The sequence below is a fragment of the Lolium rigidum genome, chromosome 2 (assembly GCF_022539505.1).
Source record: "Lolium rigidum isolate FL_2022 chromosome 2, APGP_CSIRO_Lrig_0.1, whole genome shotgun sequence".
NCBI lineage: Eukaryota > Viridiplantae > Streptophyta > Magnoliopsida > Poales > Poaceae > Lolium > Lolium rigidum.
Genome location: NC_061509.1, coordinates 260,601,058 through 260,614,755, shown reverse-complemented (window position 1 = coordinate 260,614,755; position 13,698 = coordinate 260,601,058). Strand labels below are relative to the sequence as shown.

Below are 13,698 nucleotides of genomic sequence, written 5' to 3'. Positions count from 1 at the left end.
GACACAGTAGGGGTCAATTTGGTCTTTAGGCGTGGGCCGTCAGCCAATTATAGTCCCCAAGTAAAACAGAGCAAAAAATAAAATTCAGCCAATCCAGAAACACAATGCCTACAATTCCTTCCACGGGGAGAAAATCTGAGATGTCAGATTGTCACCAAAGACGGCACGGGCTCCTTCACCGGAACCAGGAGCAGCGATGGACTGCAGCAGTGTGCAGCCCCAACTCCATGACGGCACTCTCCGACGCCTCCATCTCAGTTCGAGCGAGGGGAATCCAAGGACGTGACCTACCATCACGTTGACTACCTTTCTGGATTGCGGGTTGATTTTCAAAATACTATGGTGGGGTGTAATGCAAAAAAGAAAAGGCAACGTCAACCATCATCACCGGTACCAATTTGATAATAATCCCCCCATCCCTAAAAGAGCTGCTCAACTTTATCTAGATTCGGACATAAATTGACATATTTCAGTTATATAGATACACCCGTATTTAGAAAATGTAGAACAACTCGTTTTTTGAGACAGAGAGAGTAGGAGAGATGTTTGTGGAGAAAAACCGCAAAGGGAAGAAAGTCGTCCCAGAGGCAGCTCTTCATAATCTTATAAGGAAAACCATACAAAAAGAAAGCTAGATAAAGGAAGAACAAGTAAAAGCATGATAAGGAAATCAGAGTTTTCACATATCGCACCGCCCAACCACCCTCTCTCTCCCTGGTTTAATAAATAAACAGAAGAGCTGAGAATTTCATAGGTTCAAATTACAAATTATTCGGGCAGAATCCAAGTCTGCAACAGTTTGAAACCTAAACTGGAGCGTAGCCGCCCGATGCTAGCAAAGGGGTATCCGCTGATCCTGACTGTCCATCCTCTGAAGATGAATAGCGTTGTTGACAGCAGCTGAATGTCTTCAGTTAACGACAGTGCAGGTTCAGGGCTTTGACACGAACCTGCAAATTTGTAGCCATTAGGATTAGCACAGCAAATAGCAAGCACACATGGCAGTCAGTACCAGGAAAACAAGACACAGAAATAATCCGAGCACGCCAAGAACATACCCCTCAGTCTCTCGTCACCAGATAAGAGAAGAGGTCACTTCTTTCCTTCCAAGCTGACAGGATTGAACACACTTACAAGCCTTAGCTGCGCTCATTTGATGATATAGAAACAATAAGGCAATATTTCTGACTGGCAAAACGAGCAATCTCTGTAGGCAAAAGAGACATTGTTCCATGCTGCCTTCACATGGTCAATCGTGTCCTGGACGGTGGTATTGCAGCAGGTTCATCAATGGCCTCCCAACAGCAGCCCTGCCTACCTTGTTGAAGAAAGCAAAATCAGTTTCACCGGTATGTCTCTACCAAAACGAGAAACAGCAAATCAGTAACAAAATGAACTATCTAAAGCACCACAACAGTAACAAAATGACATAGGATAACAGAGAGTCGACAATGAAAACTAAAACTTCACCAAAACAATACAATCATAATCCGAGAATGAACTAGACAACATGCTAATTTCCAAAATACATGCATGCGTACATATGCACATACAGCTAAACATACATATAGTTGGGTAAGCTATGCAATGAGTGCAAAAAATTTCAGAGAACACTGTTTCGTGTCTCCGAGCCACATTCCGTCTTCATTTTCAATCAAAATTTTGAGCAAATGTCTACATGTCACGGGAAACAGCCACAAAAAGCTTACCATGGATAAACAAACACAGGGGTTTTCAAATACAAACAAACAGCTGCTATGGTCTTCCCCTGACTTTTGTACTCAATAGGATAAAATGCATCAATGTTATGGACCGCGTCCCCTGTTTTTGCTATGGTGTCACAGCTCAATATTCTATCTCTTCAGTAGGCACTTTACCGAAAACAAATGTGTTTATCTCTTCTTCAATGTCATTTGTGGGTGTCCGAATAGCTTGTTGCCTCAAGTAAGCAGGATTATAATAGTTTGCCGTAAAATCAACATAAAAAAAGTCTACAATCACAGCCTTCTTGTTCCCATTTGTATGGAGAAGATCTGGGATTTAAATCCAGCTAGGTTCACCTTCATCATCATCATGCACAACTGTTTTCCCATCACCAAGATCAAGAATCCAAATCCATTTACTAAATTGGGCAACATGTGGTTGTAAAACACCTGCCAATGATCTTCAGGTGCAACACCTGGACAAACTTCCACAAGGGTGAGTCTGTAACGGCAGCATTAACAATCTGAGACCTAGTACCCCCCTCTATTACGGGCAATATCTGTCTTAGGACGTCGCCCAAAACAACAACTTTTCCTCCGAAAGGCAAATGTGCTAACAAAGGTTTTCTGAAGACAATATAGTACGCAGGTTTATATCGAATATTCACTTTCTATGCACCATAAGTGCCTTATCCCAGATGACCAAGGAAACTGACTCAATCAAAGCAGACAAATTGTTCCTCTCCTAATGTCACAAACAATTTGGTCATCAACATCTAAAGGTATATTGAAACAAATGGGCTGCCCTACCCCCAGGCAGAAGCAAAGAAAAGACTTTCCTGTTCCAGTCAACAGAACGTGTTTATGGCCCCTGAGATAAGCTAAATGGTATTCCAAAGAAAAGACTTTCCTGTTCCAGCATATCCAGAAACAAAAAAAGAAACCAGGTCTCTCTTCTCTCACTCGATCTACAATAGTAAGCGACCAACTGATCATCGTTAAGATCTGCATAAATTGAAGCCACATCAACAAGAAGCGCCAGCATCATATTCCACCTCATCAGCTAGAAGCCGGCTGGTTTTCCGCCCATCGCTCGACACAGGCTGACAGGCACCAGTGCACCACATCGACCAAGAAAAAAAATCCACATTGCTTGTATTTGTCTTGTTCCTCCGGTCTCCTCAAAATCCTCTGATTGCAGCCTCCCCAAAGAGGAAATCCGACTGAGTCCAGCACGCTCGCGCCTCCGACGGACGAATCCACCCCTTGTCAACTCCGTTCCCAGTGTTCAGTACCCGTGGGAGCAGAGAATCGCGAGGTGGAGGAAGATGCGGTTCAGTTTGACCAGCCAATCGGTATGATGGATGCAAGCATTATTTGTTGCCGTCTTCGCTGAAGTTACTCGACCGCTCTCTGCTGCTTCTCATCGGTCTTCCAGCCATAGCTTCTGGCCGACGGAAAAGGAGAGGACAAGGGCGGCGGCGTTGCGAGCCCTGGACCAGGGCAGTGGCGGTGAGGGGATATGACGCAGGGCCGACGGCGGCGCAGCAAACCCCGCCCTCTGCGGAAGGGAACGGAGCGCCGTCCGTCGCGCAGGGGATCGGGGAGGCTGGGGGATTGCCGGTGCAGGGGCGATCGAGGACCTAGGTACCACAACAAGCAGGTCAGGGCTACGCTCTACTCGCGGGAAGTTGGGGCGGGAGGGTTGCGGCCAGCGGCACCACAATCATAGTTCGATTTCAATGGCAAGTAGTGGTCCACGATAATGCAGACATTTTTTGCAAAAACTGTGGCAAGTTAACCAAGAAGCATATATTTCAGAGTAGTAGGTGGAACATAAGTGGGATCACGAAGTCTCTTTCTGATTCTGTACTGGATATCTTCGGCTAGATGAACCCGATATTTTTCGAAGAACGCCTTTTCGTCGTTTACGCCACAAAATAGAATGATGGTCTCAAACAGCTACTGCCACATGCCCCAGTTAAGAGCCTCATCAAACGCAGAGAAGCACTCGATGTGATCACAAAGCAATCCTTTTGCCCCACAAGCCTCTTTGAAAGTAGGATAAACAATATCATTGTAAGTCTTCACAGCACTATAAGATGTGGAGCCTTTCACAATCATTAGAAGCACTCTAAGATAATAAAATAAAGCTCACCCTTGGAAAGATGAACATAATATACAGCCAATTCTATCACTTCTATTCTCTTGATCCAAGTTTCTGACATCAGTTTTATTGCACCATTCTATGTTCAAATGTCCTTGAAATTTCTTTAGCATGGCCATATTGCAAGGGACAGAAAATCTATTATGAAACCTAACCTTATTTTCCGTAACAAAACGACCATTGTCACAGTGCCTATAAATAGGAAAGTGATCCGCATCTACATAGGTCTCAGGCTGAAAGGGTTTGGAAAATGTTTAGAACAAACACCGTCTTTCATGCAAGGACATTTTGGATTATCCTCACCACAAAGACCATGCATCATGATTCATGAATTCAGCAACCAGAGTATATCCTAAAGGATCAGTAAGAGGATCTGGTAGCTTAGCAGAAATGTAGGAGTCAATAAAGAGCAGCACTAACCGTGTTGTTTTTTTCTCGGTCCAACCAAATGAGCGTGCACGTGCGGAAGACCCCCTTTTTGAAACTCAACGGTATGCAAAACTGCAAGAAATACAGAAACATATAATCAGTAATATATACAATACCTGTTGGCGGAAATAAAAACAAAACTATACAGCAGATGTACCAGCCTTAACGGGCCCATACGCTCTCCCACTTTTGTTATCATGAAGATACTCATTAAGTTTCTTGTGATCAACATGTGTCATCACCTAGCGCGGGATAAGAAGCAACAAGTGCATCTTGTGCACCAATATATAGCGAGTTGTAGATCTTCCAATATACTTCACGTCCTTGCTGGATGGGAAAGGCCTTGGAGACAATAATTTAGAACCACAGCTGCACCTAGAGCAACTCTCATCCCCTCAATAGCCTCCATGACAGAATTTATGACATGGGGAGAGGTCTCAAATATATTGGGCCAGACATAGTTAAGCAAATAGACAAGAGCATCCTCGCAGCCCAAGCGAAACTCCTAGAGTCATATGTTTAACAGTAGATGCAGCAGTCTGCCTGTGAAGAGGGAATCTTCGCGCATCTCATCAATATACTCAAAGAGGAATGAGAGAGATTCCAAAACACCATTCTGGACATTGAGCTCTAGAACCCGGTACTCATTCATGAGGGCAGGCAAAACTGTAAAAGGCAAGCAAGTTTCAGCAACAATAGCAGTTGCTACAGTGGTGTGAACACGGTTCTGCCACTCCTGCACCTTCAAGTTATTCAACAGAGTGGTCAACACATCCTGCACCCCAATTGCCTTCGTAACATAACCAAATGTGTTCACAGCCCTCCTTGCGTGCCTTCAACATTGCAGCAGCTCAAAACAAATCCCGTCCACTCCTAGCTGGTAACTCTGCTCTACGCTCAGCAATCCTACCAACTAGATCAATGCAGTTCTGTTGGACCTTCTTGTGTCTATTCTTCAAGGTGGGGGTTAGCCGAGGAAGATCTTTGATATGCGGTGTCATATTGCCCATGGCAATAACATTCACAATAGCTTTCAAAGCTCCGAGAATTGAACTCAGCACCTCAGGATAGCTTTCAAAGCTCTGAGAATAGAACTCCACCTCAGGATACTCCTCTCCCAAGCACTCATACAGCACAACACCAAAGTGACCAATAAGCTGCTCCTCCTTGCCTGCTTCATCACAATGACTATCCTTGAGATCAAATCAGCAGCCTGCTGGCTAACTTTTGCACTCTTGTTGTTCAACCGCCACTTGATGATACCACATACATGAGGAAGGTAAGGCTTGACCCTCTGGACAAGTGCATTTACAAAATCTCCAAAACCATTAAGCATGACATTTGCATCATCACTTGTCTGCTTTCGGAAAGCATAAAGGATGTCATCAATAAGCAGCTCCTCTAGACGAGGATCAATATCTTAGGCACCCAAATTAGCCACCAACTTCTAAATTAATTCCATCACCATTCTACTGTAAGGCTCACTTTCATCTTTTAGATCCTCGACAATCTTATCAACGATACCAGTAACTGCCACCTTATTTGCCATCTCTACAGTTGTTTGCACAAGTTGCTTCCTACGATCTAGAGCCATTCGCCTAACCCAGAAGTGTTTGAAGAGTTCTGGAAGGATGTCACTATGGATATAATAAGCCTTACACCCTCTGTACTGACACTGTTTAACAGCATTAAGGACAATCTTCTTTGTCTCTTCATCTGGTGATCGGAATTCCCGAATCAGGACTTGCATCACCTCCTTCATTTCGTAACTGGAATACAGAGCATCCATAGGAGAGATGATGAAGCCAATAGCCTTAAAGAAGGCAGCAAGGACCTTTCCGCAGTGAGATCTGAAAACCTTCCAGAGAGGCTTCAACACGCTACCAAAACTTCCTATACCATAGGGTGATTGTCCATACTTTCTGGTTCTCATCACTTATACCATGCTCAATGATCCCAACTAGGTTCTTATGGTGAGGTAGAACAACACAGCCCATGAGAATAGCAATCTGTTGAACAATCTTGATAACAGTGTGCCGAGCTTACCAGGACTTCTTACTCTGACAGACAGCCGTCAAAAATGGGAGGAGGGCAGGGATGCCCAAAGCAGAAGCCACCACACTGAATGCCCTAGCAGTTGTATTCCTCACATACTCATCACTGTTACCAATATCCATCTCATGGCGGCAATCATTGTAGCAGGACCAGCAGCTTTGCCTTAGATTTGAGATAATCTCCCTGCCGGTTTGGTAACTATCAGAATATTGTGCACAAATGGAGGAACCAGCTCATCCTGTTTATACAGCACCCTATCAATGATCTTCACCAGGAGATGCCGCTACTAGTGCTCAAGTGCATGAGCAATGGCAAGATTTTGTTGAACAGAGGAGAGAAGACCGGCACCAAATTCTTAACCTTGAGCTTTGTTTGTGAGCTGCAGAAGTGCTGCCTTTCGCTGCAGGATGTGCCGTTATTAACCTTGAGCAGGAGTTTCATGATTTTCCTCTCCTTCTGATCCTCTGTTGTTAGCTGCTCCTCCTTGTCCTCATTCAGCAATGGTCCAAAGTAGTGGTAACATTCTGGCTTCATGAGTGGCAACCCAGGACCCAAGTCCTTGCACACATTTTACTGCTGTCCATGCTTCTACTCTGGAATGGCATACACTGTCCACGATTCTCTAGCAAGCAGCTTATGCGAGCAGCAGCTTGGGCAGCGTTCCACGCAGTACCTAGTGAATCTCCCATTGATCCAGCTTAAAGAGCTTCATCTGCCAATGGTGAGACACTCCTTCGTAACATCTCTGATACCAGGTAGACAGATATTTTTGATACATTGCTTCCCATGGCTTTCTTTAGATTGAGGGTCTGGAGATGGCTTGTTAAGGAAAACTCGGCAGGAAACCAGAAACTCCCTTATACCCATTAAATGATGCAAGATCAGCTGGTGTGCTTCCCGAAGTGAAATCAGGCCTCTTGTATCTGCCAAAGCTAATTACAACACCAGTTACTGCTGCCAGTATTGCCCAATCATATTCCAGAGCAGCCGCCAAATGAAAAACACGCTTTCTGTCCTCATCTAACACACTGGGACCTTTGCCACCATCTCCTGCTTTATCGAGAAGCTAGATATGCAGCTTGTCTTTGATACAATTTTCAAGAAACTAATCCACATTATCATCAGCCAATTTTAGTAACTCAGACCACGAATCATTGTTCATCATCAATGAACTTATTTTTTTGTTTAAATCAGTGCTCCAATGATATTGTCAGAATCTGCGCTGTTCAAATACAATCTACAACTGGACTTTATTTGGGAACCATCTACTTCAGCAAGTTCTTTGCTCATCCATTCAGAAAAAACTATCACTTTTCTTAAAGCTGTCCCTTGGGGTATCAGAAAGAGTTGATGATTGAGTTTTCAGCAAAGGGAAATTAATCGCTTTCTCTTAATGTTTATTGTTTTGTTGGGTACTATCCGTAGCACGTGGAAGCTGGAATTCAGTAGCTTCACAGGTTAGTAACAAAACCAAATTAAAGCCAGAAAATAGAACACATAAGCAGGATTGAATAACACTGTAATCGTGGTTGGATACTACCTCGGTACAGCAGGAAAAATAGGATGTAGTCATTGCAGAGAAGCCATTACGGAAGGTGATGTAGTGTGGAAAGAGAAGGGGAGAGACTGAAATGTCTCAAGTATCTTTTTAGCCTGCAAAATCATAAGCGAATATCCTAATGCATAAACTAAACAGAAAAAATAGATGGGTAGTCCAGAAAATTAGCAGATTTGATATAAATAGCTCGAATAACATTGCAACAGAGCTCAAATAATAACCTCGATACGACGAGAAGAACAGGGTGGAGAAGGCATTGTAGGGAAGTTGCTAAATGGAAGATTATTGAACAGACTCAATGTTTCTTCCTCGGAAGGTGATGAAGTGTAGAAAGAGAAGGGCAGAGAGTGAAAAGTCTCAAGTATCTTTTTGGCCTGCAAAGGCATAAGCAAAAGATCCTCATGAATAAACAAAACAGAAAAAATATACGGGTAGTCTAGAAAATTAGCAACTTTGACACAAAAAGCTCGAATAACATTGCAACAGAGCTCAAGTAATACCTGGATACGACGAGAAAAACAGGGTGGTGAAGGCATTGCAGGGAAGTCGATAAACGGAAGATGATCGAATAGACTCAATGTCTCTTCTTCCTGTAAACTCACAAGTAATAAATACCCCCTACCGGTACCAAGCAAATAAGCAGTACTACAGCTCGAATTGGAATCTACCAGAAAATGAATTTTACCTTTTGATCAGCCCTCAATCTTCTATTGAAGTGTGAGCCAACAACGACATCGTAAAGAAAAGGCGAGACTGAAGCTGCATCACATTCACCGCTGCCACTTGCAGCCTTGGTATACAGATCCTCATTTCTGATCATACTACCCACAGGTTCTGAAACATGAAAGTGTTGACACAAAATACCCATGGACAATTAGATCATTTATTTAATAAAGCTACAAGGGCAGGTTTAAAGCTTTTACAATTGTACCTGCATCGTCACTTCTAGAGAATTTTATGGCATTCCATACTATATTGTCACTGTTTAGCTTGAAAATGCCACCTCTGCCAGCCCTTGATTCTTGTTGGAAAAACCGTGTGAGATCTGAGACAGCATTCCATATACTTCTTGGAATACTTGGCGGAGTGAATCTAGGACACCATAACTCAGAGTGCGAATTGAGAACCCAGAAACCTTTCTCAGTACCATTGGATATGCCTCCCACCAAAACAGCCAGATGACCAGTGTAGTCCCCGCTAGCATCTACAGCCATCTTGGCAGGACCAATAGACTTGTAGATTCTGCAGTACTCTAAACCTCCAAATTGCTGTCCAGGAATGAAGTTGACGAGAAGTGGATTTCCATCTGCAATCTCCTCGCACATCCACTCATAGTCACCAATATATATAGTGGACATTTTCTCAATCCTATAGTGCTTGCCAGTCTGAAAGGGAACAAATGAGAACATTTTAGTTTAGAGCTGTCTATCACCCAATATAGAGAAATACCAACTGACTATTGCAATTACCTTGAATGAGATGCCTTGATTCCTAATATGTTGACACAGGTATAGTAATTTATGCAAGCCAACATTGTAGTAAGGCGGGAATTCTTCAGACATCATGGGACACTCATATTTGTATATCTCAACCAGAGGTCTAGTATCTAAGGTAGAATTCCAAATGCCTAGGTACTCTTTCTTGAGAATGCACTCGAGGCGATGAATTATCTCAATTAAGTGAGCAATTGCAAAAGCAATGCATTCAGCTGCAAAATGAAGAAAGATGGACCGAATAGTGAGATACTGTAATCAACAGGATTTGCTGAACACTTAGACTAAATGATAAAAGTGAAAACAATACCTAAAGTATGCATAGAAGGTTTACATTTTACAAACTAAAAGTTCATAACATAAAAGGGACAGTTTACAATGCTTACGCTCAGTTCTTTGATCCTTAATCATCTGAATCAATGGAATTCCATTCACCTTAATGTCAGCCATAGAAAAATCAACATTTCCTGTGAACTGCAATTAGAAATTTTACAAACACCACATCAAAATTAAAGCATTAAAAAGACAGAAAAGTTAAACAACTTATTGTTGGGTGTGGTGTTAAGTGAGCAAGGGCCCGGCTGCCAGCGCCTAGTGACGCGATACATCATCACCCAAAAGGTAGTGAAAAGTGCACAAGGGTCTGACACGAAGGTTAAGGAAGCTACCCATAGGGTTTGAGGGAATAAATGGGGGCTTTGTGTATGGCAACAGAAACTATGAGGATAAGGTCGTCCTAGACTGTGTGGTAGCCTGTTGGTAGCTAACCCCTTCTTTAGGAAGAGGCAATGTCACTTAGTGACCTTTAGTAACGCTCAACACTCTAGCCAGATGGATTTTTTCCTCACTAAGAGAATGGATAGGGCGGCTTGTTTGTATCGTAAGGTGATCCCTGGAGACTGTTGTGGCGCAACATAAGCTTGTGGTGGCCGACTTTCGCTTTCAGGCATGTGTTTTCAGGACAAAGGTGCCAAAATCAGGGCACATGCAAAAATCCTTTATGGAGAGGATGATCGCGAAAGGGCTTTGGGATGAAGAGGGAGGTGCAGGTTGCATGTGGATGAAGATGGCAACTTGCATTCGGAAGGTAACTAGGGAGGTGCTTCAGATTGCATGAAGATGAAGAAGGCAACTTGCATTCGGAAGGTAGCTAGGGAGGTGCTTCGGGTGACAAGAAGGCAAGAAACATGAAGCTAAGGACACATAGTTGTGGAATGAGGATGTCCAAAAGCATATCAAGGGGAAAAAAAAGCTATTCCGGCACCGGCTAAGGTGGTTTCAGCAATATCCAGTGGAAACACCAATTAACAAACAATGGACTTCTAAAGGGTACAGAGAATGCTAGGAGTGGCAGAATGCTAGGAGGGGCAGAAGGGTACATGAGATCTGGCTCTCTTGATAGGACAACATGGAAATCAGCAATTAATGTGTCAAATCTTAGTTTACTCGTTTTTTGTTTACTCTTTTCTCTCTTTCCCTTTTTGCTTTCATACGTTCTAGTGGGTTTCATATCTAGTCTACCCCAACTTGCTTGAAACAAAAGGCTTTGATGTTCATGTTGCTGTAAAGAAAAGTTGAACGAACTTACAGGTGCTAAACAAATGCGGCATCTCCAAGCAGGAAGATCGAACAAAAGATATCTTGTAGGAAAATTCTCCCACCCACAGCCACAGGTCCACATTTTTGCATCATATTTGCTTCTTGCCGCGAAGACAATCTGGCGACCATGGATGATTCGTTCTACAAAATAAAATGATAGTGAACAACATTCAGAAGCCCATCGAAAGCATTAATAACAATATGTTAATTTACAACATGATATGATAATTAAATCAAAATACCTAATCACTAACATTGCACGGACAAATAATAGAAGTGCGAAAAAATAAATTGCAAGAGAATAGCCTAACCTACATAGACTACAATCAACGGGGAAAAAACACATTCAGTATAAACTACTCTAACACCCTGCCTCAAACTCATGGTGGATCAATTAGTGAGTTCACAACAACCTAAAAAGGATTCAAGCATGCTATGAAAAAAAATGTAAATGCCAATTTGGTACAGTACAAACAATTCAAACAATAATATTATTCTTACCCAGGTCGCCTCCACTGCCTCCAAAATTAGCCATAAGAGCACACTGCCAAAACATATAGAAATACAAAATTAAAATTAGGTTATAAATCTGAAAGACCAAAGGGAAGAGTAACTTTTGCACTTAAATCGATTTAATGTAGTAAAATTAAACTCAACATGGAGACAAAATGTACTCTAAGGAGTAAAGGATTGTTACAGTTTGACCGACAGCGGCGGACCCTAAACCTAAGGTGTGAAAGGCAGAGTGGTCCAACTTAGTAAAAAAAAATCTAATACATAGGACAATGCCAACATATTAGCATACAATTTAACAAAAATATTATGTTCTTACATAAATATAATAATTCACAACCAAGTTTGAAAAATGAATTTTGGATGACTAACTAAGAAGATACTTTCTCTTTTAATTATTAACTTGACCTTAGTAATGCTAGCCCTCAAGACAATGAGAGTTTGAGACAAACGATCTAGGGCACACAAAGTTAGAAGAAATGAACGAAAATTAAACATGCAGTTATATAGCTCATCACCGTCTCAACGATTCACATATATGTGCGTACTGGATCTAAGTATCAATCAAGAAGTACTTCAAAATGTCAAAACCATTTGTTTTTTTTTTTGTATAAGACAGCCAGATTGATGCAACCCATAGAATCCGAAATGCATATCCCTCGCCTATTATTCAGAGACTCTGTTAACTTACCTATCAGCTTGAAAGAAGTCGCAACCGAATTGGAGCTGCAGTGCGCTTGCTCCCCGCCGCCCGAGACGGGTGGGATCGGACGCTGGCTTGCTGGGACTAGCCGACTAGGCCGTGGGGCGCCACCGGCCTCGGGTTAGGGCCTTAGGGGAAGGCGGGGCCGCGGGGAACGGTGTAGGGCCGAACCAGGAAGCTCCGGGAAAGGAGGAAGAGCGGCGGTGGGGGATTGGAGCCGGGAGAGCCCGCGTAGCGTGGATGGCGATGAGGCGGTAACAGGAGAAGTGAGTGACGGAGAGACGCTTCAGTCTCGTAGATCCTGCTGGACTCCCCGCCGCCGGCGACGGGTAGTATCGGACGCCGTGGTAGGTTTCCCGGGAGTGCGGCGTGGGGCGCCGCCGGCCAACCTGCTCTGCCGCTAGGGTTAGGGCCTTAGCGGAAGGCGGGGCCGCGGCGAAGGGAGTAGTTCTTTGACCAAGGAGCGGCGGTGGGGATTTTCGCGGGAGAGGCGGCGGTGGGGATTTTCGCCGGGAGAGGCGGCGGTGGCGTGGCGGCGATTCGACGGCGATGGGGGGAGGAGTCACAACGCTCTGAGCTCACAGGGTTCGTCGGGTTGTGGACGGCCCACCCTGTGGAACATATGTGGCTATTCGCCGCTTATTGTGGGGGTTAACCTGGCGCCGCCTAGCACCTTTGGGTCGGTTGGCCCTAGCCCATTTTATTCGCTTGATTCCGTTTCGATTGTCACGCGTGGGCTGGTTCTTTTTCTCCACGTGAGTGAGGCCAGTAAGCGCATGTACATTGATAATGTCGGTAGTACTACATGTCATATATAGACAATAGTATATAGATAGTGTATACAATAGTGGAAAACCAAAACTGATCATGGGTGCATATGCACTCGGTATGTATAAAACATATTTCAAAAAGTAAAAAATTTAGGAAAAAAATTTAGCATGTAGAGGGACATGTTCTATATGTACACGCAAAGTTTCACGTAAAACTAATAATTTTTATACCCTGTGTAAAAAAGACAAATAATGCCTCAAGAAATATACTATTTTAATATCAAAATTTGTCTTTTTAGTACAGGGCACAAAACATATCGGTTTTTGCTGAAATAACTTTGTGAACATGTAACATATCAAGGTATACACGAGACATTTTTATTTGTATTTTTTTGATATTTCGAAATATGTTTAATATGCATTTCAAATAAAGGGTGCATATGCACCCGGGTGCAGAAACACCCTGTCCATACAATAGTCTTGTCTATTTTTAGCCATAACCATATGTGAGTACCAGTTCACCCTCCATACAATAGCAAAATCGCAGTCTGTAAACTGTCTGTAAGAATCTTACAGACTATCTGCAACTTTACATACAGCCTCACTCTCTCTCCTCATTCTCTTTCTTCCACATCATCAAAATCACATATAATCACCACTTACAGATAGCTTAGTCAGCGCCATTGTACATGCCCTAAGGACACAAGT

The 13,698-nt window shown here is 43.1% G+C and overlaps 1 protein-coding gene across 2 annotated transcripts; it reads right to left on the bottom strand.

The window, feature by feature from the left end:
- Positions 1 to 662: 662 nt before the first annotated feature.
- On the bottom strand, positions 663 to 12,587 carry LOC124693340. Of its 2 annotated transcripts, XM_047226814.1 has the most exons (15): positions 12,209 to 12,587; positions 11,506 to 11,548; positions 10,994 to 11,145; positions 9,792 to 9,879; positions 9,382 to 9,620; positions 8,844 to 9,297; positions 8,598 to 8,746; positions 8,413 to 8,502; positions 8,134 to 8,286; positions 7,895 to 8,007; positions 5,400 to 7,789; positions 4,457 to 5,360; positions 4,291 to 4,371; positions 1,059 to 1,314; positions 663 to 950 (listed from the first exon to the last, which is right to left on the bottom strand). In XM_047226814.1, exons 2-10 carry the CDS (start codon positions 11,537 to 11,539, stop codon positions 7,924 to 7,926), a joined length of 1,443 nt encoding a protein of 480 aa, XP_047082770.1. In that variant the 5' UTR covers positions 11,540 to 11,548; positions 12,209 to 12,587; the 3' UTR covers positions 663 to 950; positions 1,059 to 1,314; positions 4,291 to 4,371; positions 4,457 to 5,360; positions 5,400 to 7,789; positions 7,895 to 7,923. The 2 variants fall into 2 exon arrangements, with proteins under 2 accessions (XP_047082770.1, XP_047082769.1); XM_047226813.1 differs by having other exon boundaries at positions 4,457 to 7,789.
- Positions 12,588 to 13,698: the final 1,111 nt, after the last annotated feature.